General features: G+C 42.9%; 1 protein-coding gene across 2 annotated transcripts in view; it reads left to right on the top strand.

Annotated features, from left to right (window-relative positions):
• The window catches only part of ARHGEF25 (Rho guanine nucleotide exchange factor 25), a 547,735-nt gene that overhangs the window by 124,002 nt on the left and 396,627 nt on the right, over positions 1–27,106 (top strand). Inside the window, exon 2 of one of the 2 annotated variants that reach the window (XM_068267427.1) lies at positions 16,083–16,326. In XM_068267427.1, the coding sequence (XP_068123528.1) occupies positions 16,083–16,326 (244 nt within the window). Of the gene's footprint in view, positions 1–16,057; positions 16,327–27,106 lie in introns of those variants that run through there. The other variant, XM_068267428.1, reaches the window with a different exon arrangement.

Raw genomic sequence — 27,106 nt, 5'->3', positions numbered from 1 at the left:
ATCTGGACATCTTGACTGACGGGAGACAGCCCTCACTCTGCTCAACCTCCACCAATGATTATTCTACCACAAAACCATCTGAAGTCTGTAAGTATCCAGAGACGTAACAGGAATCTGCCAGACCCACAGCAAAACGCTGCCAGACTTCCCATTCCCAGCAAAATCACCAAGCTAGCATATCCCCCCCACCCCCAACACCACGAGAAGTAGCCTCTTGATTGCCATCTGTAACTCTTCTTTGGGCAACCTTTTTCCATTTATCAAGTGTCTTAAGGTGGCCCTTAGTGGTACAATCTCCTGAATGATCCACTGTATGATCGTTTAGATCAGGTGTCAGTAGTAGTGCCAATCAATAACGATCAATTGTTCTATTGCTAGTTCAATTGATCTGAATTTTTAAATGATTCCTTTAGTTTGATCGGACTACTTAACATTTTCCTCCTTTGTTGGTGGGCCCAAATGATTGTTTCCAATCAATCCCAAGGATCAGATCAGGCAGTAGATCGTTCAGGAAATTGGACTGTTAATGGGCACCCATTTTCCTATGTAATGTGATCAGGATTTTTAAATATGATTGCATTGCTACACTCACCTTTTAGGGTGTCCATTAATGTTACAATTTTCATGGGTTATTCAGATTGAAAGAACAGATTGTAATTAGTCGAGCCGCACCACTAAAAAATCCAACCTGTGATTGTATCTTCACCGGTTATGATCACAGTTATGAAAAAAAAAAACCCCGATCATTTCTTTATGGAAGTGATCGATAATTCAATCATACAAGATTGATTGGGCCTATCGGCTTCTCTTTTTTTATGCATTATGATCTGAATAATCTGATTGAAAATACAATTGTTCCCTAAGCATTGTACAGTTAATGGGCACCATTAGTTCCGTGCATCATGTGTTCAGAAAAAAAACCCACTCGAGTGCATCAGGAAACGCACAGCACTTCCCTTCTGATGCGATTTTCGGCAATGCAATTCCCTTCATTACAATGCATGGAAATCGCAATGCGTTTGCGATAATTTGTCAGCAACAATGCATTCCGCACTGAATCACAACACATGGATGGGGACATCAGGCAGTGCAGTCTGTGCACTTCTGATGTCTCTGCATCGCGTTGCTGCAGATCGCAGCAAAAAAATGTGAGTGTGAGTAAGGGGCCTTAAAGGACCTCTTTTGCGAAAATCTTAAAATGTAAAATATATGTAAACATACACAAATAAGACATACTTTTCTTCCAGAGTAAAATGAGCCATAGATTACTTTTCTCCCATGTTGCTGTCTCTTACAGTAAGTAGTAGAAATATGACATTACAGATAGATTTTGGACTAGCCCATCTTCTCATAGGGGTTCTCAGGGTTTTCTTTATTTTTAAATGCACTTAGTAAATGGAAGTTGCTCCTTCCAACTGCCAAAAAAGTGTACAGCGAGCAGGGAGGCTGGCCAGCATCTTTGTATAAATCATAAAGAATAAAGACCATGCTGAGAATCCCCCATGAAGAGATGGACTAACCCAAAACCTGTCGGTAATGTCAGATTTCTACTACCTACTGTAAGTGACAGCAATCATAGGAGAAAAGTAATTTATGGCTCATTTTACTCTGGAAGAAATGTACTTCTTATTTGTATGTGTTTTAAATTTTAAGATATTCGCAACAGTTTCTTTTTAAGGGAGTCACAGGGAACCCTTCCTGGAGTCATTACAGAGAAGAGCTACGGAAAGGACTGCAGTCAGCTGCTGTGTGTTCTGTAATAATGTCCCCGAAAGTCGGGAACATCAGGAATAGACAAAAGCTGAAAAAACAAAGAACACGATAATCAGCAATATTTAGAGCATTAGGCATGGAATAATGTCATTAAAAAACACTGAAAATGTTTACTGTGGTAAGCTACAAATCTAAGATAACTAGACTCAACCCTTATGCCTGGTACACACCATACAATTTCCCGTCAGATAGACGGGTCGAATTGGTTATTTCTGTCAGGTCCAATCTGATTTCCAATTGTTTTTTCTGATTGATTTTCTGATCACTTCTATACAAAATTGATCAGAAAAAAGATCAAAAGTCAGATCAGACCTGTTGGAAAATTACTCATTTCGACTCATCTATCTGACAGGAAATTGCATGCTGTGTACCAGGCATTAGACTGTCACAGACATCTATAGGTGTTCTGTGTTACGCCATGGATGTGTAAAGGCATTTCAGTACAAATGTCAATAGGCATTTTTTATTCCTCTTAGGGCCCGCTTCCACTAGGAGCGGTGCGATGCGGCTACATAGCCGCATCACACCGCAGGTGTGCTGAAACACATGCACGGCAATGGAATAGTTTCCACTGTGTGCATGTTGTGCGGAGCGGTGGGGAGCGATCCGAGAATCCGCAGCATGCTGCAGATTTTCGCACGGCTGCATCCGCCCGCAGCCACTTCCCATATCCTCAATTGACTTCCGCATCGGGAGATGCGGAAGTGACGCAGCCGCCAGCAGAAGTGATGCAATGTGGCTAGGTAGCCGCATTCGCATCACTTTTTGAATAGAAACCGGCCCTTATTCCTTTGTCACGGACGTCTAAAAGGCCCTTAGTACAAAGTTTTGGCTCAGTTCCAACTTTCTACTTGAAATATGCAAATAATTCTAAGATGATGAAGAATTATGCAAATGTTACTGCAAATCTATGCAGGCTGAAAATGGACCAATCAAATAATAATTAGCACAATTATCAATCATCTCCTTTTGCACCACAATGACATCCCTAATGACTAACATGGTAGGTTTAGATTTGGGCAAGACATTTAATCAGCACAGTTCAGATGGCACTGTCTTGTAGCATTTTAAAAACGTAGCTGGCAGTCTATGGGTTAATTCTCATCTTCAACGTTTGAAGAAAATAGCATTGTTAAATCAAGCATCTGAGTTTTGTATTGCATGTGGTCAGAAGTAGAGCTATTTGCATCACCATGGTGTTTAAATGCCAAAGGTGGGATTGCTAGAGAAACAGCCCTGTATTTGTCTCAGAGCGGAAAAAAATGACGGTGCCGCCAACCCTCATTTAGTGCTGCCATTATATACATCTCTCATACTGCAATCATGTATACAGTATAATCATTTGCCCCAGCAAGGATTACATGTAATGAACAGGTGTAAAGATGTGTAGCCGCAGTTATTACATAAATCTGGATCCCAATCTAATCCCGTCTTCTGAAACCAGTCTTAGCTGCAGATTTAAGTGCGTGCAGACAGGAAGAACATGTTGTCATGGCAGCCACAATTACCGTATTGATACATGTTATGTGAAGGGCAAAATATACAGCTTGCAAAATGACAAAAGAGAAATAACATTGTCTCCTCACAACAAGGAAAACTAATGCCTGTGACACACAAGCTGGAAAATGTGGATTCCTGTAAATGATCAGTGAGCTTTAGAATCTTCAGTTTTGTTTTAAGATGCCATTAAAGAGACACTGAAGCGAAAAAAAATATATGATATAGTGAATTGGTTGTGTACTATGAATAATTACTAGAAGATTAGCAGCAAAGAAAATATTCTCATATTTTTATTTTCAGGTATATAGTGTTTTTCTAACATTGCATAATTCTATAATATGTGTAGATTACACAACACTCAGCATTCAAAATGATTCTTTCAGAGCAGTCTGTGAACTAATGACCTCTCCTCTGGCAGAGAAAAAGTAAATAGTTCAGGAACAGTTGAAATAATAAAAGTCAGAAGACAGCCCTCTCCACGACTTTGAAAGTCGTAGAGATCAATGGCTTTTTTGCATAGAGATAACAACTGGAGTTCCTTAACTCTTCCTGTACTGGAAACAATTAGACTGATGTATCTGATCTTAATGTTTTATTTCTTAGCTGTACTACACATTCAAATCATAATATCATAATTTTTTTTCCGCTTCAGTGTCTCTTTACGGGGAAATCAAGCTTCTGAGCCATTTAAACTTCCTATTGGCAAAGTATACTGTATGTTGTAAAAAATTGTAAAATTGTAAATCAAAGAGGTAAGCTTTGGACAGCCACCTCTGCTGAGAATGTAGCATGTGTATGGCGGCTACCAGTGTGTTAGTGAGAGATCCGCTTAAAAAATGTCGCCTAAGAGAAAAATCATTTGTTAATGAAATAATAACCAGTGGCGCAACAAAGGAGCTCTGAGCCCCAGTGCAAGTTTTACATTGGGCCCCCCCAAGCACTCTAAACATAACAATTGATACAGTATACCAAATCTGCCAAGGACAACCACAGTGTCAGAGGTCCAAGAGGTGGCAAACTGTATGTTAATGATCACTACTATGCATAGCATCTATAGAAGTGATTTTTACCAGCACAGGATCAATAGAGAGCTAATACTTCGGTTGAGGGAGGGGTCCTCGGGGCCCCTCTGGCCCAAGGGCCCTACCTCTGCACCCCTATTCAGTGGCATAGCTAAGGAGCTGTGGGCCCCAAAGCAAGTTTTACAATGGGGCCCCCCAAGCACTCTACACATAACAATTGATACGGCACACCAAAACCTGCCAATGGCAACTGCAGTGTCAGAGGTGCAAGAAGGGAATGGGGAACAGTTTGTTATTGATTACCACCATTCAAAGTATCTGTAGAAGTGATTACTATGAGCACAGGACCAATAGGAAGCTAATACTGTAGTTGAGGGAAGGCCCTTCGGGGCCCCTCTGGCCCAAGGGCCCTGATGTGGTCGCAACCTCTGCAACCCCTATTGCTACGCCCCTGCCCCTATTGCTATGCCACTGATAATAATTACAGTATATATATGTAGTAGCAGCTGCAGCAGTTGCTGTTATACCTGACATACAGTCAGATGTGGTGAGAAATTGTGTGTACTGTAGGCACAAAGATGCTGAGAAGTCACAAAGCGGTACTGTGGCAGCCCCAAAACAAGTAGTTCACTCATGAAACCTATATACTATCCAAAGTAAAACAGTTCTGGAAAGAGAGCCTGAAATTCTCAACGTTGTCAGTGTTCTGTGTTTTACTGCTGCTTAAAGAGACTTTGAAGCGAGAATAAATCTCGCTTCAGAGCTCATAAATATCAGGGGCACGTGTGCCCCTGCTAAACCGCCGCTATAGCGCGGCTTAACGGGGGTCCCTTCACCCCCAAAACGACCACTGCGACACTTGGTCGCAGATTTGGTCGTGATTTATTGCTTCCTGGAGGCAGGGCTAACGGCTGCAGCCCTGCCTCCAGTCGCGTCTGTCAGCGGCGCATCGCCGCCTCTCCCCCGCCCCTCTCAGTGAAGGAAGACTGAGAGGGGCGGGGGAGAGGCGGAGATACGCGCTGACAGACGCGCGTGGGGCAGGGCTGCGGCGGCTAGCCCTGCCCCAACCAGGAAGCGCTCCCCGGGTGTATCGAGGGGGATTTGGGGGTGAAGGGACCCCCGTTAAGCCGCGCTATAGCGGCGTTTTAGCAGGGGCACACGTGCCCCTGCTATTTATGAGGTCTGAAGCGAGATTTATTCTCGCTTCAGACTCTCTTTAAAGGGAATGTCCAAGCAAAATAAAAAAATGAGTTTCACTTACCTGGGGCTTCTACCAGCCCCATGCAGCCACCCTGTGCCCTCGTAGTCACTCATGGATGCTCTGGTCCGCCGCTGGCAGCTTGCCGACCTCGGAGGTCGGCGGGACGCATTGCGTAAATTTTTATGCATTCCCGCTAGTGCAGGAACATTAACACATACATTTTTACGCATTAATGGTTCAAAGTGTAAAAATGTACGCATTGAACCATTAACGCGTAAAAATGTTCCTGCACTAGCGGGAGTGCGTAAAAATGTACGCAATGCGTCCCGCCGTCCTCCGATGTCGGCAAGCTGCCAGCGGGGGACTGGAGCAGCAGTGAGTGACTACGAGAGCACAGGATAGCTGCATGGGGCTGGTAGAAGCCCCAGGTAAGTGAAACTCATTTTTTTTATTTTGCTTGGACCTTCCCTTTAAGGTAAAACATCTAGTTATTTGGGGACACTTTCTTTTTCACATGGATGATATACAGAATCATAATCATATTTATTTTGCCACACCCAGAATTATTTGTGGAACACATTGGCATAGAGCGTAGTGCAAGAACAACAACAACATCAAAACATAACTAGCAAGTAGCAATACAAAAATGCATTGAACAGATGCAGCCGGCATTGAAAATATAGTAGCGCAAGTACATGTGCAAAATGAACAGACGTGGAACAGGTACCGTACGTAGCAGCTAGTCCTGCTGTTTAGTTAATTAGTCCTAGGTGCAAAAACACATGAGATGAAGAAGTGATTGTAAGTGACAGTAAGTGATTGATAATTTAGTTCCTTAAAGACATGAAAGGAATATATAAAATGGTTATGCGTGTGCTCTGTTTCCTTTCACCCAATGTAATATTTTGTTTAAAGTAGAATTTCATGCTTGCTAAGAATTTTCTGTAAACATGTATCAGTGGCAGTGCTGCACAAGTAACACTGTTTATTTAAAAACCTTTCCAGTTCCAGCTGTGAATTGCCAAACCTGACTAGAAGGCACAGTTATATTTAGTGTGGGCACAAAATGCACCTATTTTCTAATCTGGAATCTGTTCTCTGTATTTTGCCACAGGTTGTTCGGTTATTTCCTCTTCCTGCATGTGTAATCAGCATTACTGAGTAATAAAAGAAGAGGGAAGAATCGGCACTGCTGAATCCTGCCTTTAATCCAGAGTGTAGCATAACACAGTACAATGCATAACATTAATTTGTGACATACCAGTGCTTCAAAAAGCGGTGCAGTAGTGGTGGGTGCTGGGCACAAGTAGCCTTACGCTGGGGTGCGCTTCTACGGAGGCTGTGATCAGCTTTACAAAGCAGAAGTTGTTAATAGATTGATAGCTATTTACAATAGGTGCACTAAATAAAAGACCACTTTATAGTGCATTTTAGTCTGGGATAAATACACACACACACACATATATATATATATATATATATATATATATATATATATATATATATACTGAATGAAATATAAATGGTATGTGTGTGTATGCGTTTGCATTTCATATTGCAGTGGTCCTTTAAATGACTGGCAGTAACAGGGACACACCCAGCGTAACGGCCTGTGTACGCCATTTTTCCTGTGATTTTTCTGATGACTGGTGTTTTTTTTTTGAGTGACAAGCGATAATTTCCACGTTCTTGCTATGTGGACACAGGCACGTGATGACGCTAACAGTGGCGTAGCAATAGGGGGTGCAGAGGTAGTGACCGCATCGGGGCCCTTGGGCTAGAGGGGCCCCGAGGTGCCCACCCCTCAAACACAGTATTAGCTCTTTATAGGTCCTGTGCTGATAATATTCACTTCTATAGTTGATTTGAATAGTAGTGATCATTAATACACAGTTTCCCATCCCCTTGCACTGTGGTTGTACTTGATTGGTTTTGGTGCGCCGTATCAGTTGTTATGTATAGAGTGCTTGGGGGGCCCCAATGCTAAACTTGCACCGGGGCCCACGACTTCTTAGCTACGCCACTGGATGCTAATGACGTTTGGCATTGTGCAGCAACAACAAATCACAGCAGATCAGATCTTTAAGATCCCCAACGACTCCCGCGCAAAGTACTGTGATCGCTTGAGCGCTCGCTTATGCCTGTTTTGTGCCGTCGCGTCACGTATAACCGCTGACAGGGAGATGGATCGGGGTACACTTGTCGTCGTGGGATGTCCCTGAGATCTTCCTGCCTCGTGAGGTGCGTATTCAGCTTTAGGATCATAGTAGAGGGGCCGAATAATTGTGTGTTCAGAATCAAGATAGACAGTGTGATCCAGGAAGTGGGTACAAATAAAAGCATTACTTATGCCTCAACAAAACTCATGTCTGAAGATCAAATCAATCATTTAGGAATAAAAATATGCAATAATACATTTGCACATCACTAAACCAGAATCAGTTTTTTTTAACCTATTGTTGAGCCTTGGATCTCATCCAATTAAGCCTTGGTATTGTGGATGATCAATGAGATTCAAATATATCAGCTCTAGCATTGATGGTTCAGTGGTGGGTCCCCGGTTCCAATCCCAGCCAGGTCAACATCTGCAAGAAGTTTGTATGTTCTCCCCGTGTCTGCATGGGTTTCCTCCAGGCACTCCAGTTTCCTCCCACATCCCAAAAACATACAGTTAAGTTAATAATGTCTCGTCCCTAAATTGGTCCTGGACTATGATACATGCACCACACAATACACACATAGACATATGACTATGTTAGGGACTAGATTGTGAGCCCCTCTGAGGGACAGTTATTGATGAGACAATATGCTTTGCACAGCGTTGCAAAATGTGTCGGCGCTATATAAATACCTAAATAAATAAATAAAATACATATTTCTGGGTTTATACAAATTTACATTTTTATGCATCTTGAAAACAGACCAATCAAGTCCCACCCAGGTTTAAATTAACTGGTCCAATTTCAAGCTACATATATTTGCATAATATGTACATACATTTGCATAAACTCACAAATATTTGCTTATCATTGATCATCCCTGCTTACTAGCCTCCTAACTTATGGCAGAATTTGAGATTTTTCTTGGTTAAAGAGAATCTGTACTCTAAAATTCTTACAATAAAAAGCATACCATTCTATTCAATATGTTCTCCTGGGCCCCTCTGTGCTGTTTCTGCCATTCCCTGCTGCAATCCTGGCTTGTAATTGCCAGTTTTAGGCAGTGTTTACAAACAAAAGACATGGCATGTGATAGGCTAAGAGGAGCTCAGTCTGTGACTCATACAGGAGCTTAAAAGCCAAAACTTGGATAATCAGAGGAGGCAGTGGTGGACTTACCCTCTCCAACAGACACAACACGACTGTACATTAGGAGTTACAGCATCTAGCAAAACAAACGACACTCAGCGCCTCTGCAGTCTGTCGTTTGTTTTGCTAGATGCTGTAACTCCTTTTTCTATTGCCTGAGGAAGCGGGCGCTGACCCGTGAAACGCGTTGCTTTGTTTTATCTGGAGTTCGTTAATACATAGACTGAATGTACAGTCGTGTTGTGTCTGCTTGGAGGGGGTAAGTCCACCACTGCCTCCTCTAATTACCAAGTTTTGGCTTTTAAGCTCCTTTAAAACCCCTTTTATCCTTTTGGCGCCTCTGTTCTCTCTTATATAATATTGTATCCACCCTTGGTGGAGGGTTGCGACCCTTTCTACTATCTACAGAGAGCGACTTCTTATTCCTGAGTGGGGTCAGGATAATCTCCCCACCTGCCTTTACAGTGGTTGCCTATTGGTGACCCATGTTTGTGAGTATAACAACTATTACTCTTTGTCATTACCCCCTTTGTCAATACATACTACACTATTGGGGCTCTTGGTGTTCCTCTGTTTATCTCGTTTGTGACTCATACAGAGTCTGCAGGGGGAGTTGAGAGGGTGTGTATAGCTTCTGCCTGTAACAAGCAGAGAAGCACATTTTTGCCTGAGTGCCTGAGCTCGACAAAGCCGTCAGAGGAAAGAAGATTAGATTATACAACAGAGATAATACAGCCACTGTGCAACTAGGAAAGACTGCAGTAAAGGTGGCCATACACTGGTCGATTTGCCATCAGATTCGACCAACAGATAGATCCCTCTCTGATCGAATCTGATCAGAGAGGGATCGTATGGCCACCTTTACTGCAAACAGATTGTGAATCGATTTCAGCCTGAAACCGATCACAATCTGTAGAGCTGCCGCTGCAACCGCCCCCCCGCATACATTACCTGTTCCGGCCGGTGCGAGACCCTGCTGTCTTCTTCTTCTCCGCTCCGGCTCTGCTCTGCTCCGGCTACTGAACTTCCTGTCCAGCGGAAGTTTAAACAGTAGAGGGCGCTCTACTGTTTAAAGCGGATCCGAGATGAAAAACTAAATATAACAAGTGACTTGTCTATATATCTTATCTAAAGTTTAGATAGTTTACACAGCAAATCTATCTTCAAACAGCTTCAACAGTATATTAATATTTTTTCCTGTGATACAATGGGAGCAGACATGTTTTCTGCTTGTCACTATTACACAATCACACACACAGGCAAGCTTATCTGTATCTAGGAATGCTAATCTGCATATTCTGTGAAAACTCCACTCTTATCTCCTCCATTACAAAGGCAACTGATCTGTATCTGCACTGCAGCTCTCAGATTGTGAAAACTCTGCCTCTGAAATCTATAGCTAGTAACACCTTTTTCACCTGCCCAGACTGAAATCCCACAATCCCTTGCAAGCGCCAAGGCACTCTGGAGAAGCTGTGCGTGTGGCTTATTTAGTTTATAGGAAATTAGGGTATTAAAACAAAACAAAACAAGTATTTGGCTTGAGGAATGCCCTATAAACTATATGTAAGGAACACAATTATGCAATGAGTAAAAGTTCATCTCGGATCCACTTTAAACTTCCTGCCGGGACAGGAAGTTCTGTGTAGCTCTGGAGCCCGAAGCCCGAAGCGGAGAAGAAGACCAGGGGACTCGCGCCAGCTGGAGCAGGTAATGTATTACCGCTGTATTGCATTGGTTGTCGGGCATTCGAACGCCGCTAACGACGTTCGCCCGACCCGCCGGCGACCGAAAAAATCTTCTGCACGGATGGGTCGATGGGAATCGACGGGAACGATCGATTTCGGACGGAAATCAATCGTTCTGTCAGCAGTGTGCGTGGCGATTTCACAGCCGTTTCGATCACTGTGATCGAAACGGCTGTATATCGGCAGGGAAATCGTTAGGTGTATGGGCCCCTTAAGACAGACCACATTACAACAGGTATAGGAACTTATAGGATAGAAGAAATAAGGCTGAAAATTTTGTTACAGAGTCTCTTTATTAAGAATAGTTACAGCCCGAGTACATTTAGGTCTGTAAGAAATCACAGAGCTGTAAACAGGAAAAAACAAAAGATAAACATTGTGATTCTAGGAAGCTTATCTGGCCGCCAGCCACTATAAAAGAGACGTGTAAACAAAGGAAGATGTTTCATTCCGTACTAGCAGACATGATACTTTATCCTGGAGATAGCCCAGCAAGCACCAATGGCCAGCCTAACACATGCAGAGCAGATCATAGACATTGCAGACTAATGCAGCTCTCTCACCAGAGTAATCTCACAATAATGTTTTTTGAAGCAGTGGGGATGCTGCAGTGGTGTTGTCATATGCTTGGAATGTGACCTGACACTTATCTGAGATGGCCTGTAGGAAAATATCAGTTTTGTGAATGAGAATGTATAGCATGGTCGATGTCGCTCAGGCAACAGATGGTATAGTATACTGGATCCCCAGGCAATAGATGGTATAGTATAATGGACTTCACTCAGGCAACAGATTGTTATAGTATGGTGGACATCATTGAGACAACAGATGGTTATAGTATGGTGGTCATCATTCAGGCAACAGGTGGTATAGTATAGTGGACATCATTGAGGCAACATATGGTATAGTATAGTGGACATCACTCAGGCAACAGATGGTATAGTATGGTGGACATCACACGGGCAACCAATGGTATAGTATGGTGGACATCACTGAGGCAACAGATGGTATAGTATGGTGGACATCACTGAGGCAACAGATGGTATAGTATGGTGGACATCACAAGGGCAACCAATGGTATAGTATGGTGGACATCAATGAGGCAACAGATGGTATAGTATGGTGGACATCACTGAGGCAACAGATGGTATAGTATATAGTATGGTGGACATCACTGAGGCAACAGATGGTTTAGTATGGTGGACATCACTGAGGCAACAGATGGTATAGTATGGTGGACATCACTCAGGCAACAGATGGTATAGTATGGTAGACGTCACTCAGGCAACAGATGGTATAGTATGGTGGACATCACTGAGGCAACAGATGGTAAAGTATGGTGGACATCACTCAGGCAACAGATGGTATAGTATGGTGGACATCACTCAGGCAACACATGGTATAGTATGGTGGACATCACTGAGGCAACAGATGGTATAGTATGGTGGACATCACTGAGGCAACACATGGTAAAGTATGGTGGACATCACTGAGGCAACAGATGGTATAGTATAGTGGACATCAATGAGGCAACAGATGGTATAGTATGGTGGACATCACTGAGGCAACACATGGTATAGTATGGTGGACATCACTGAGGCAACAGATGGTATAGTATGGTGGACATCACTGAGGCAACAGATGGCATAGTATGGTGGACATCACTGAGGCAACATATGGTATAGTATGGTGGACATCACTGAGGCAACAGATGGTATAGTATGGTGGACATCACTGAGGCAACAGATGGCATAGTATGGTGGACATCACTGAGGCAACATATGGTATAGTATGGTGGACATCATCACTGAGGCAACAGATGTTAGAGTATGTTAAATATCACTCAGGAAACAGATGGTCAAGGCTGAGAAATAGCAGAACACCTCATCTTATGTGAAAGAGCATTCGAGACAATTGTGCTTCTCTTAAAATTGAACAAAGAGATGGTGAAACTAAAGTTTAAACCCACCAGATTAAAGTGTACATCCCAGTGGCGTAGCTAAGGAGCTATGGGCCCTGGTGTGAGTTTCACATTGCCCCCCCCCCCCCTTAAGCACTCCATACATACCAAATGATACGGCGCAACAAAACCTGCCAAGGACAACTCCAGTGTCAGAGGTGCCAGAAGGGGATGGGAAACAGCTTGTTAATGATTACTGCTATTCAAAGCATCTATAGAAATGAGAATAAATTTTAGAGGAGCGAAAAAGAGGGCGTATATCCCAGAAATATCACGAAAAACACCATATATCTATTAAAATATCATAATTTTATTAATTGCATCATACAAATATCTAAAAAAAGCCTAGTGTAGTGGATCACATTACCCCACCGCTCACACACAAATCCAGTCTCACTCCAGACTCTCACTTCTCCCCTATATATGATAATGCTTGTAGACACTGGTACCAGTAAATTGAATCTTCTTGCTCCAATATATCTGTTATTGAGCAAATTATTGCACAGCAAAACAAGTACTGATGCGGTGAAAAAAAGCAAGCATCAATCAGGCCGCAATATACATCACGGCAATGAGTACCATCAGTATTAGTAGCAGAATGGTAAAGCAGGTTTAGAAAAAAGCACAGTCCTTGGAAGGTGCCTCCAAAACATCCAGCAAAGGTACACCACAGCAATGGGTATAAGTAGTGTTAGTATCAGAGTAGCAAAGCAGGTTGGCAAGAGCACAGTCTCTGAAGAGTACTTCAAAGTCATCCAGCAAGGCAATCAGACACTGTATGTAGTAGTGACAAGTCACAGCTGCGTAATACACATGACGTCAACAAAACCTGGTTTGTCCATAGCACAAATGCATATAAGTCATCCAGCAAAAGACTGATACTAAGGGTGATTGAGGATCACAGCTGCATGATTGACTTAACTTTAATCATGGTATAACATACAGTGCCAATTTGTTGGTGTCCGGCTTCCAGAAGTCCTGCAAATGCGTCCAATGTTGTATGGTGTCTTAGGATGAATCTGCTTTCTGCAAAGTCCCAAGCTGTGTGGCAAACAGAGTCCCAGCTGGGGTAAACGGGGATAGCTGTTGTAGTCCGGCTGAGAGAGGGTAGTGAGGAGCTGCGGGGATGCGTCAAACACGCGCCAGGCAAACCACGCTAGCCCACGACATGTTTCACCGGACACTTCCGGTTTCCTCAGGTGGGCGTGGTACAGAACATTAGAAATGATTATTACAAGCACAGGACCAATAACGAGCTAACATTGTGGTTGAGGGAGGGCCCTATGGAGCCCCTCTGTCCCAAGGACCCGATGCGGTCGCAACCTCTGTAACCTCTATTGCTACGCCACTGGTATGTCCAATTATTTAATGAGATTGTACAAGATTCAATATGGACAGATTAAAATACAATTATCTGTTATGAAATGAATTTTTTTTTACTTGATCCAGCAATGGTTGTCTGAAAAGTACAGCAGTGCAGACATCTATGTTATGCAAGAGGGGTAAAGAGGCTCTGAAAGGTCAATAAGATTAAAAACCATAACATAACAGGTGGCTTGCCTCAGAAAAGACACAATCATGTGATCTGCAAAAACGTTTTACTTATAAAAGGCTGGCTGTTTTTTTGTTTTTTTAAATCATTTTATTACACTTTAAGCGCCTCTTTACCCCTATTGCATTGTATACCCTCCCATTGGGAGACACAGGGCCTCAGTCTGTTGTATGGGGCTGTTCCTCTTTATTTTTCTAGGCTTTAATTGGTTAGTTGCCGTCTAGCAACCTTGTATCATTAACACGCTTCATCTCCATTGTATAGTATAATATTATGCTATTTGGCTCCTTTTATCTCTGTGGGCCATGTGCAATTCACTTTTTCTCCTGAGTTTTCTCTTAGGTGATATTTTTATACTTGTCAATAAAATGCTTTTTTAAGCCACCAGCAAGTAAGAACATACTCAAAATAATGTTGATAGTAATTTTTCATTTACTTTTTGGTACTTTGTCAGATGAAAAGTCCTGGAAAGTTATTTTAAATAGAAGATGAAAAATTATCTCCTAGGAGAAAACTCAGGTGAAAAAGTGAATTGCATATGGCCCTGTGTGTTTTATAAAGCAGTAGGATTAACCATACTATGCCAGGGTAAAAAAAAGATATTTAAGTAGATAAATACTTGATCTACTTACATAACACATGTATTGTACTGCCCATGTTTTGATTTCAGTGAATGTTATATAGTAAATTAAGAGAATTCTGTTTCTGATGGGAACCATGTCTTTTGCTCACAGTTTGAGGCTGAATCCTGATGTAATTTCTGCCCTTAACTTTTTCTCCTCCAATTGCTGAGTCACCTCAGCCTTGCTTGTAAACACAAGTGAACAGAGGATCGTGTTTCAGATAGGCAGCTAGGCAGGGAAATGAATGGAAGAGGAGGAAGATATTATAGATAAAAAGAACCCCCAGCATGCAACTGTTTGGCACTGAATATTAAAGGGCCATTGCTCCTAAAGTATGTGATAACTCCAAACCATAACAGCAGAAAACATTTTGAAACTTTTGAATGCAGGATTAGCATCTTTATCACTTAATACACTCAGACCAGTTGCTGATGAAATTTTATATTCATGATGACACTCCCGCTTAAAAGGTGATTCACATCTCATCTCTCAAGTAGATCTCCTTTGTAACGTTCTGTGACACCAAACTAAAGTTTGAACTGGTGCTGAAACAGCAGAAGCAGCAGAATTTCCCCTACCCCTCCAACTGTAGGTTTAAGGAGACAGCATGTGCTTTTGTATATACTGTAGATGCCCTTTCACAGTGGTGTAACTAGAGAGCCATCATGGGCCCCAGTGCAGTTTTACCCTGTGTCCCCCTATCTTCTCACCAGTCACCACAGCCCTGCAGAGGAGATAAGGATAGTCACTGTGTGAGCAAGGTGTAATCAGAGGAAAAGTAATAGATTACAAGCGGTCCCCTACAGGTTCCAATCCGGGAGATTGTTTGTGAGTTGAGTCCTGTGTTGAACATGGTGAATCGTGAATAAATTATTGACTTTAGGTCAACTCTGGATTTGGACGCCTAATATAAGCTATGTTTTTTTTGGTTGTCTTTTAATGTGCTTTTAAAGCGTTTTAAACTACTTATAACATTTAACAACAAAAATATGTAATAAAAAGTAGCATTGTATATTTTGTACATGAAGACAACTTTGTTTGTATCTCTGAAATGCAACTTGAGTGCTTTGTAGGTACGGGACTGTCTGTATTGAGTACCAGGAGTTTTAGGTGGGTGTTCTCACCGCTGGATGTTCCAAAAGTTCTATAAAATCCAGTTTGTGACTGTTCATGACTTTTCCTCCATAACTATAACAATAGCTCAGCTCTGGATAAACTCTTCCTCCATACCTACATGTCTGGGCATCTGCTAATTCATTTCAGCCCCCGGAGCTATCACACACCTCTTTAATCACAGAGTAGGTCTGTGCAAGATATGCATTCATTAGACTGATTGTTAGAATTTTGCTGTACCAGTATGTCAGCTGGTTACTAACGATCACACACATTTGTCAGATTTCAGAGGCCTGCTCAGAGGATTCTGTGGCACCTGAGAACAGCAGTACTGAGGAGAATGCGGAGGAGCCCGGAAGTCTCGATATGGAGGAGGAGCAGCACAGTGAGGAGCAGCTAGACACCGCTACCAATCAGCAGACTCCTACCGACAGCTTATGTGCTGGAGCTGGCAGGACCAGGCGACTCTCAGATTTTCGGGCATGGTTTGCAGACAATTTCCGTCACTGTTCTGAATCAGAGGAAGGTAAGCTGCTAATTCTAATGACATACAATATAGCAAATTAACATTGTCATGAGCCATGAGTGACTTACAGTGTGTTTTCAAAGAAGAAAAAATTCATATCTTATAAAAGAGCTCTACATGAAATGAACCGCTGGATGTAATGAAATGTGGTTCTTCCGTGTTAGTTTATGTGCTAATTCACAAAGCTGGTTGTTTTGGCGCACGGTGCTCAGTGCTGAAGTTGGGCGTCGCTGTAGCAGCAATGCTACAGTACACACCCTGCGCAAGAGTATTTTGGGGTTCCAGCGATCGCCGGACCCCAAATTATTTCTTCCTCCAAGTTGCTGCGACTCATGGGGTGAATAGTATTTAACGCCGCCGGGAATTTGAGAGGCAGAAGGGTGAGCCGTCTATCATCTCACCCTGCACCCAGCTCACTGGCGACGTTATAGTACGTATGTGCTAATTTAGGGTAGTCAAGAATTAAATAGATCATCACTCTGTACTGCTGCTGCTCGCCTACACGATCTTACGGTAAATTCCTTGTCTTACGCCAGCAGTTGCCATTCTATGTCTGGATTGTCTTACAGACTTGCCAGAGCTCTTTCATCATTTCCGTGATGATATTTTTCTAGATAAAATGTGTTTCTTTTACAAATTCAAACAATTCTTTTTGATGCTCTATTCTGCATGCGGATAGGAGGAGGGGCCCCCAAAGCCCGCAGGGGGCTATTGGTACACCCATGCTTGCATACCTCATGTTTAACTCTTTCAGGCAGAGAAAGAAAAAAGGGAACACAACAGTTATGTGTGTGCTTGGCACTGTACATACACATGTCTATCTCATCATGTCGCATGTCACCTCGGGTATCCTTTAATGTTAACCTGGCGAAAACCTAAGGTGAAAAAACACATACTTACCTAAGAAAATGGAAGCCTCTGGTTCCTCTAAAGGCTTCCCACATCCTGCCAGAACCCACCTGAAGATCGTGACTGCGCTCCTCTTCATGCACGAGCGCGGTTGTGCTGCACCTCCACAAGCATGGCCGCGGCTGCACAGTAGCACATAGGTGCTCATGCACAAGTGACTCAGGCTTACTATGCAGGCTCAGTATGGCTGCATTTGTGCATGGTCGTGATCAGAAATCCAATAAGTTCTTGTTGGTTTTCCTATGGGGGTCTGCGAGTGGCTAGGGTGGGGGCCTGGAGGACATGAAAAGCCTCTGCAAGATCCAGAAGCTTCCTTCTTCCTAAGGTGGCCATTAATCGTACAATTTCCTAAACGATCGATTGCCTTTGCGATCAATTGGATGCGATCATTCAGGTCCACCAACAGAGGGCAAAATGATATGCAATCCAATCAGATTAACCACTAGCCGACCGCGTCACGTCGATGGGCTTGGCCGCGCAGCAGCCTTAGGACCGTCTAACGCCGACTGGCATAGCATAAGATCCTGCGGGCCTGTTTTGCAAGAGATCGCATCCCTGCTTGAATGACGGAGTCTCCCAGCGGCGATCACCGCTAGGAGACTATTAGACAGCGAAACCGCCGTCTAATTACCCTGTACAGCTCTCCGATCTAAGGCAGCGTTGTACTGGGGACAGCCGTGTGACACGACTGTCCCCTCCAGAGGCAGGGAAGTGATCGGCTGTCATAGGCTGAAGCCTATGACAGCTGATCACGGGGATTGGCTGGTGGGGGTAGGGAGGGCAGGCCTACAAAAAAAATAAACATAAAAGGGAATATCCAAGCAACTTTCACCTCTCATTTATTCGCCAATAACTTTAGCACTACTTATCACACTGAAATGATCTATATCTTGTTTTTTTCTGCCACCATTTAGGCTTTCTTTGGATGGTACATTTTGCTAACAATTATTTTATTATAAATCCATTTTAACAGGAAGATTAAGAAAAAGAATAGAAAAAAATCATTATTTTTTAGTTTTCAGCCATTATAGTCTTAAGATAATACATGCTACCATAATTAAAACCCATGTATTTTATTTTCTCATTTGTCCCAGTTATTACGCCACTTAAATTATGTCCCTATCACAATGTATTTGGAAATAAAGGTGCATTTTTTCAGTTTTGCGTCCATCACTTATTACAAGCCCATAATTTAAAAAATAACAGTAATATACTTTACTACATACATATTAAAAAAGTTCAGTCCCTAAGGTAACTATTTATGTAATTTTTTTATTGTGTATTTTTATTTATTTTTTTATTTTACAAAAACAATTATGTGTATCTGGGAGTGTGGGAGGTAAGGCGCTAATTTTAAAAGTAAAAAAATGTCATTATCTGGAAATTTTTATTTCCAGATGTAATTTTACTATTTTGACACAAGATGCCCTCGCAGCTCACTTCTGCGTGCGGAAAGTTCCTCCGCAAAGCGGAACTAATGAGTGGAATGGGGCAGAAGGGAATTTGTGAAAGACAGAACCGTCTCATTGGCAGTGTCGGTCTTTCATACGGGGAAAATTCCCATTCCTTGATCTCTGGGCTAACGGAAGGTGGCGGGAGCGCATGCAGGAGCACGTGATCGTGCGCACCACGATCGTGAATGACGGAGTCTCCCAGCGGCGATCACCGCTAGGAGACTATTAGACAGCGAAACCGCCGTCTAATTGCCCTGTACAGCTCTCCGATCTAAGGCAGCGTTGTACTGGGGACAGCCGTGTGACACGGCTGTCCCCTCCAGAGGCAGGGAAGTAATCGGCTGTCATAGGCTGAAGCCTATGACAGCTGATCACGGGGATTGGCTGGTGGGGGGAGGGAGGGCAGGCCTACAAAAAAAAATAAACATAAAAGGGAACATCCAAGCAACTTTCACCTCTCATTCATTCGCCAATAACTTTAGCACTACTTATCACACTGAAATGATCTATATCTTGTTTTTTTCTGCCACCATTTAGGCTTTCTTTGGATGGTACATTTTGCTAACAATTATTTTATTATAAATCCATTTTAACAGGAAGATTAAGAAAAAAAATAGAAAAAAATCATTATTTTTTAGTTTTCAGCCATTATAGTTTTAAGATAATACATGCTACCATAATTAAAACCCATGTATTTTATTTTCTCATTTGTCCCAGTTATTACGCCACTTAAATTATGTCCCTATCACAATGTATTTGGAAATAAAGGTGCATTTTTTCAGTTTTGCGTCCATCACTTATTACAAGCCCATAATTTAAAAAAATAACAGTAATATACTTTACTACATACATATTAAAAAAGTTCAGTCCCTAAGGTAACTATTTATGTAATTTTTTTATTGTATATTTTTATTTATTTTTTTATTTTACAAAAACAATTATGTGTATCTGGAGTGTGGGAGGTAAGGCGCTAATTTTAAAAGTAAAAAAATGTCGTTATCTGGAAATTTTTATTTCCAGATGTAATTTTACTATTTTGACACGATGCCCTCGCAGCTTACTTCTGCGTACGGAAAGTTCCTCCGCAAAGCGGAACTAATGAGTGGAATGGGGCAGAAGGGGATTTGTGAAAGACAGAACCGTCTCATTGGCAGTGTCGGTCTTTCATACGGGGAACGTTCCCATTCATTGATCTCTGGGCTAACGGAAGGCAGCGGGAGCGCATGCAGGAGTGCGTGATCGTGCGCACCAGGCAGCGACAGCAGTGTATCCCATCTGGACAGATATATCCGTCCAGATAGGCTTAAGTGGTTAAAGCTGCAGTGGCTTATTAAGATAAAAACGGCCTGGTCTTTAGGGGGTTTAACACTACGGTCCTCAAGTGGTTAATAGAATCATTCTGAAATTCAGCTTGACAGAAGATTCGGTAGACCGATCGTTCATTGTCGATCACCACCATCAATGGTACCCAATCTCATTCACTGTACAGTAGATCACTCAGTAGATTGTAGTGTTAATGGGCACTTTTAGGTAAGAGTCTGCTTTTAACCTTAGGTTTACCTTGGGTACACTTTAACCACAATGTTGTTTATACTGTAAATGTTGTCTGTGTTTACCAGAACTCAGGGAGAAGCATGTAATTGATTAGATCACCATATAGGCTTCAAAGGCTCTGATTTGCTGTGATCACTTCCTACTTTTGCATATAACTATGACCAGCAAATCAAAGCTTACAGACCCATCAGCTGATCATACTGATCACACTGATCACATGCTTCACCATGAGGTCAAGAAAATACAAACAACACTGCTCCTCGATTTACCAATCTCATCTTTGCGGTCTGCAGCGACTGGTCTACAGCGACTGCGATACTTCACTAGTGGGGCCACTTCTACACTAATTAACACAGTAGCGGCCGTGCTAGTGAAGTATCATGGTTGCTCTGCAAGTACATCGCTGCGGATCACACAACGATCACGCGTAACTTAAGAGCTTACGCTACGCTGCCAGGACCGCACCTACAATTAACTCACACTGCATGAGTGTGATAACGTTAATGAATCAACCCCATCCTCTCTACCTATAAAGTCCAAAACACTAAATCGATAGTCCGGTACAGAAATGACATAGCATATACGGTGCATTTGTAAGGACAAGAAAGTGCTGGATCTCGGCCATAAAGGATGCAGTGTGTTCTTTGTTTCTTGGAATGACACTTTATTCCGTGCCAGCTCCCTCATCTGGATCATCTTTCTTTATTCCTGGAGAAAATCTGTGTTTTGCTTATCCTTTTTGCTGGATTTCTTGTTACAGCACGTCCAGTCTGCCTCCTGGTGGCTGAAAATATGTTGCCAAACTAATACGGGTCAGATGAATTACAGCAATTGCACACAGGATGTTTTCTGGCCAATGTGACCATTTGTTCTGAGCAATCTGCGTTGGCAGTTGCTATTCATTCAGCTGAAAATAATGCTCATTTCACTAAAACTAGCTTGATAACCAACATATCAGCAAATTAATGGATTGAACTGTTCCTAGGTTCAGTTGTTGAGAGTATTTAGCCAAGCAGTATAACGATATTATACATACATTGGATTCTCTGTCTTATCGGTACAATTTTCATTAAACAATCATATTTTCAATAAGATCCTTATGATTTAAAGGGTTACTTAAGCCAAATTAAAACAATTGTTTAAAGGGGTTCTGTGGATAATAAAAAAAAACAAAAACCGACACTTACCAGGGGCTTCTACCGGCCCCCTGTAGCTGTCATGTCCCGCGCCGTCCTCCTACGATCCTCCGTTCCCCGCCGCCAGCACCTCGCGTCTCTGGGAGCTTACTGCACAGGCGCAGTACGAGAGGAGCGAGCACGCACATGGCCACGGCTGCGCAGCCGCAGTCTTGCTAGAGGAATAATCAGACCGGGACCGGCGGCATGGAATGGAGGATAGTAGGAGGACGGAGCGGGACATGACAGCTACAGGGGGCCAATAGAAGCCCCAGGTAAGTGTCTGTTTTTGTTTCTTTTTTACTATCCAAAGAACCCCTTTAACTTACCTGGGGCTTCTTGCAGCCTCCTGGAGTCATCCTGTGTCCGCGCCGTCCTTCTACCATTCTCCAGCAAGCAGCGGAGACCCCCTGAAAGCTGGCTTGCTGCCGGCCAGTTGGAGGCTACTGCGCAAGTACTGCCCCGAGCCGCATGCACCCTGATTATGCTCCCGCCCATGTGCAATAGCAATTTTTGCATACTGCACATGCGCAGTATGCAGTGGGCAACGGAGATGAGGCAAGGAGGTGCATGGCTGGCTTGCTTTGTAGGGGTTGCTGCTGCTGTCTGGAGGGTCTTGGAAGGACGGCGCAGGCACAGGACGACTCCAGGGGGCTGCAAGAAGCCCCAAGTAAGTGAAAGTTTTTTTTTTTAAATTAGGCTTTAGATTTCCTTTAAAGTGAAGATCATATTACATCAACCCACATCACTAAAGAATTCAACTTGCGATCATATCTATTCTTCACCAGTTATGACCCATATCCATAAAAAATATCCACCAGGCAGAATGATTATTTCTTCAGGGATACAATTGATAACGCGATCATTCTTGATGGATCGGACCTATTTGCGTCTTTATTTTCATGCAATAAAATCTGAATAATCTGATCAAAAATACGATTGTTCACTGAAAATTGTACTGTAAATGACCACCTTGATACACCGGTACAATATAGTATTCAAAAGCTTGCAAATAAATCTTGTACAGTTAGTCATTAAAGGTATCACCTAAACAAGTTTTGCTGTCATGTCTTTGTATAGTTATCTCCGTTACCCACAAACCACAGATCATACGTTCACCTGCCCATCTTCTTTACACTACAGTATATAGAACATGGGAGTTCATCAGCCCATATCCACAGCTATTCCTTAGGTATCTCCTCTTATCATCACAGAGCCTCATATCACCTCATTCAGCTCCTTCAACACTCTTAAGTCTCCCCCATACAGCATGGCCCCATATAGAACTCCACCTGTTCCCCTGATTAGGAATAAAGCATCCAGGTCCCCCACGGGAGGCAGGATGATTTAGCCCACTATCAACGAGGCACTGTAGTGACATATTGTAGAATGTAGTGAATTATTCAGGATACCCACATTTATGTTAGTTATTCTGGTTTCAGCTTCAGAAACACTTCCTAAAGCTATATATTGCTGTATATTGGTATATAACCACATCCTCCCAGTGCTGCTTAGCCTAGGCTGTTTAGATAGGTGGAATGTTCCTCCCAGAGCATTCTGGGAGATCAGGTTTTATTTCCACTGGTGAGGTGGAATTTTCCTCCCAGAGAATTCTGGGAGATCAGGTATTATTTCCACTGGCATCAGAACACAAAGCAAACCAACATTCCACAGTAATCCACCTGTCAGTAGTTATTATGTTGCCACCTGTGATACATTTCTGAATTTAAATCAGGGTGAGTTAAAGATGAGGAAAGATTTTACAATGGGCAAAAAATAAGCAATATTATTCATTACATTATTTTCAGTACAGTCAGGCGCTGGACACCAAAACTCATTTATGGTTGTTAGTTTAGACACTGCTTTAGAAAGTTATCAGCAGGTGATATGTGCTACAGTCAAAGCGTATAATGGAAAGGAAAGCTTAGGGATATTGGTTAGGTTTAGTGCCTAATAGGATGGTTAGTGTTAAAGAGACGCTGAGGCAAAAAAATGATGACATAATGAGTTGGTTGTGTAGTACGGATATTTACTAGAACATTAGTAGCAAAGAAAATAGTCTTATATTTTTATTTTTAGTTGTATAGGGTTTTTTTCTCTAATATTTGCAGTTTACACACTACTCAGCATTCTAAATGATTTTGCAGGGCAGGCCAGTGAACTTTTGAACTGTTCTCTGATGAGAAAAAAAAATACAGTGACTGACAGTCGAGTTATCAAGCTTAAGAAGACAGAGCTCTCTGCGACTTTGAAAGTCGTGGAGCTCAATGGCTCTTTTGCATAGATAACAACTGGAGTTTCTTAACTCTTCCTGTACTGGAAACAATATTAGACTTATGTGTCTGCTCCTAATGTTTTATTTCTTAGCTGTACTACACATACAAATCATATCATATTTTTTATTTCACTACAGTGTCTCTTTAAGTGCAGGTTATCTTTAGATGTCAAGGTGTTACTTTAGATGTCATAATCTTTAGATGTTAGAATGTCAAGGTTAGCCATAAGGAAGAAGGTAACGTTGGTGGGAAGGTTAGGGTTTGGTGTCATATATTGGTATACATTAGAGGGGCAGTTAGGGTTAGTTGTTAGTTGTTTCCCTTGCCAACCCCTTGTGACCCTCACAGCCTGGGGGCTCATCTCGCAATGGTCATAAAAGGAAGTGTGGCCAGCCTGATCTTGACACCTATAATTATTATTATTTAGTATTACAGACTACCCAGCAAGCGCAACCAGAACTCCTAAGGGGGGTACAGAGGACCAAAAAGCCCTCTTACTAAAATATTAAGTAAAACAAAAGTTTGCTTTCTTAAAACAGAAAGTATTTGCAATAATTCAGGTTGGAGTGAGCTCTGAGATGTCTCCCAGGCACCACTGCTGAATATATGCAAAACATCCTTTGTTGGCCCTGATAGCTAAAAAACACCTCCAGAACTGCTGGAATGCAGTGAGGAGTCAGTGTGTTAATTGTACAGAGCCACAATAATCCAATATGCATACAGACTGTTTTGGATTGGTTGATCCTCATCAGTGGTCATGGATCAATGTGGTCATGGATCAATGTGGTCATGAATCAATGTGGCTCTATGGAGTAGGACTTGAAACACCAAGAGTTACAAGCTACCCAGCAAGCTCATGGTGAACCAGAACACCTAGGAGTGTGTAAGGGGCTACAAAATCCCTCTTACTAAAATGTTAAGCAAAAAAAAAGTTTCCCTTCCTAAACCTGATGCACTGATGAGGATCAACCAATCTGAAACAGTCTGTATGCATGTTGGATTATTGTGGTTCTGTATAATTAACAAGCTGACACATCATTGCATTCCAGTGGTTCTGGGGGTGTGGTTAGCTTACAGGGACAACAAATGATGATTTGCATATTCAGCAGTGGTGCATCATGGGAGATATCACATGCTCACTCCAACCTGAATTATCGCAAATACCTTCTGTTTTAAGAACGCAAACTTTTGTTTTTATTATTAAGTATTTATAAAGCGCCGACATCTTCTGCAGCGCTGTACAGAGTAAATTGTCTTGGGCAGGGAAGAGCAATGCAAGGAATCTTCACCTTTCAGCTCTCAATGTAGACTTCGGAACAATAAGAAGCATCCATCCTCATTAGATCCTCCCCCCTGCCTGCCGTGGAGTTTGACTTGTTCCAAAACATAATTAACAAAAGTCAAATTCAAATCCTTGATTAGCTGACAAATAGAGATGGCCCGAACGGTTCGCCAGCAAACGGTTCCCGGTGAACTTCCATGGTTCGCGATCGCGGCAAAACAGGAACTTTTTCGGAAGTTTGGTTCGCCCCCATAGTGCATCATGAGGGTCAACTTTGACCCTCTACATCACAGTCAGCAGGCTCATTGTATTCAATTAGGCTACACTCCCTCCTGGAGCCTCACCCTCCCTTATAAAAGGCAGGCAGTGTCAGGCATTGGACTCACTCGTGTGCCTGCAGTAATTAGGGAAGGGATAGCTGCTGCAGACTCTCATAGGGAAAGCTTAGTTAGGCTCTTGTAGGCTTGTTAGCTTGCTCCTGGCTGATTGTCATTGCTAAAAAAAAGCACCCCTCAACAGCTCTTTTGAGAGCTAATCTTGTTCTTGTGATCTATTTTTTATTTTTTTTTTGTGTGGCCCACTTGCATTATATACAGCCCTGTCAGTCAGTGTCACTGTGCCTGTCCGGTACCTGTCTGTGTGTGACAGGTGCACATGTAATACCCATCACTGCATATACCTACTACCTGTTGTTCACTTCAGTACACCCACCTACCTACGTGAGCGCACACAGTGTGATATTCCACTCCATGCATGCCTGTTAACTGCACCTGTGTGACTGACTGCACATTGTATTAGTCAAGTCAATGCATACCTTTCACTTCATCCATCCCAATATGGACAAAACAAAAGGCAGAGGCAGGCCACCTGGCAGGTCTGTTCGAGGTCGTGCTGTCGTGATTTCGTGCGGCCCTCGACCAAAGTACTGTGTTCAGAAGAAGGCACGTGCCATCAACCCCTAATATTGTCAGGATGTAGTTGACTAACACAGAACACCTCATCTTCCTCAGCTTCCGCACGGAACCGTGACATATCTTCCTCCTCCTGCTTTGATTCTGGCACCCCACTTAACACTCAGTCGGCCGCCACCACCAAAGTGCCATCATCCCAGGGCTCAGCGGTGTGGAATTTTTTTTGTGTGTCTGCCTCAGATGAGAGCAATGCCATCTGTACTCTCTGCCACCGAAAATTGAGCCATGGAAAGACCAACACCCGCGTAGGGACAACTACCTTGCGAAGGCACATGATTACAAAGCACAAACTGCAATGGGATGACCACCTGAGGAAAAGCAGCAAACAAAAGCAAAGCCACACACCCACACCGCAGTGGAAAATACCAGGCCGCAATTTTTTCTCAAATAAGGCAATACCTAAACTGTACCGTGATGTTGAAAGGCAAGTGGTGACATCTCTGGCACACAGCGTTGGGTCAAGGGTCCATCTGACCACGGATGCCTGGTCTGCAAAGCACGCTCAGGCCTGCCCGAAGACTAAGTCAGTCCCCACACACAGCATCTCTGCCTGCACGCCGTGTGACTGCCTGCCCCAAGACTAAGTCGGTCCCCACACAGCATCTCTGCCTGCAGGCCGCTTGACTGCCTTCTCCGCCACCACTAACAGGGTCCACCAGGACTCCAGGCGGATTCCTGAAATTTTAAGACCGCTGCTAGCAGCGGCTGCTATAATAATTTTTCTGGTGCGTGTACATGCCTGCCTAATTTTTCTGGCTGCACTGCGGCTGCAAAAACAAAACAAAAGGCATGTACAGGTGTCAATTCCCCTTCGTGATCCTTAACTTGCCGCGGTGAAGGGGCTTGCGTATCACAATGAAGCAATGACCACCAGCTATATGAGTGTCTCGGAGGGTGGCACACCAAAGATAATAAGGTCGTTGCTTCATTGTGGACAGACCAAGTTCGATCAGGTGGACAATCACTGTTGTTCTGTCATTGAGCTACCTCAGCCTGGCGACCATATGGGCTTAAAAACTGCTATCGCCTGCACTCTTGCCATGGTGCGCACCAGTCCAGCACGGCAGTCACAACACAAACAGCTGTTTGCAGTGCGTTACACAGTGAGTTTGGTGTGTCAGTGTGAAGAAGTACTCTAATTACACTCCCTGATTGATGT

The sequence above is a fragment of the Hyperolius riggenbachi genome, chromosome 2, assembly GCF_040937935.1.
Source record: "Hyperolius riggenbachi isolate aHypRig1 chromosome 2, aHypRig1.pri, whole genome shotgun sequence".
Lineage (NCBI taxonomy): Eukaryota > Metazoa > Chordata > Amphibia > Anura > Hyperoliidae > Hyperolius > Hyperolius riggenbachi.
The sequence above is the reverse complement of the archived record's forward strand: the minus strand, read 5'-3'. Positions and strand labels throughout refer to the sequence as shown.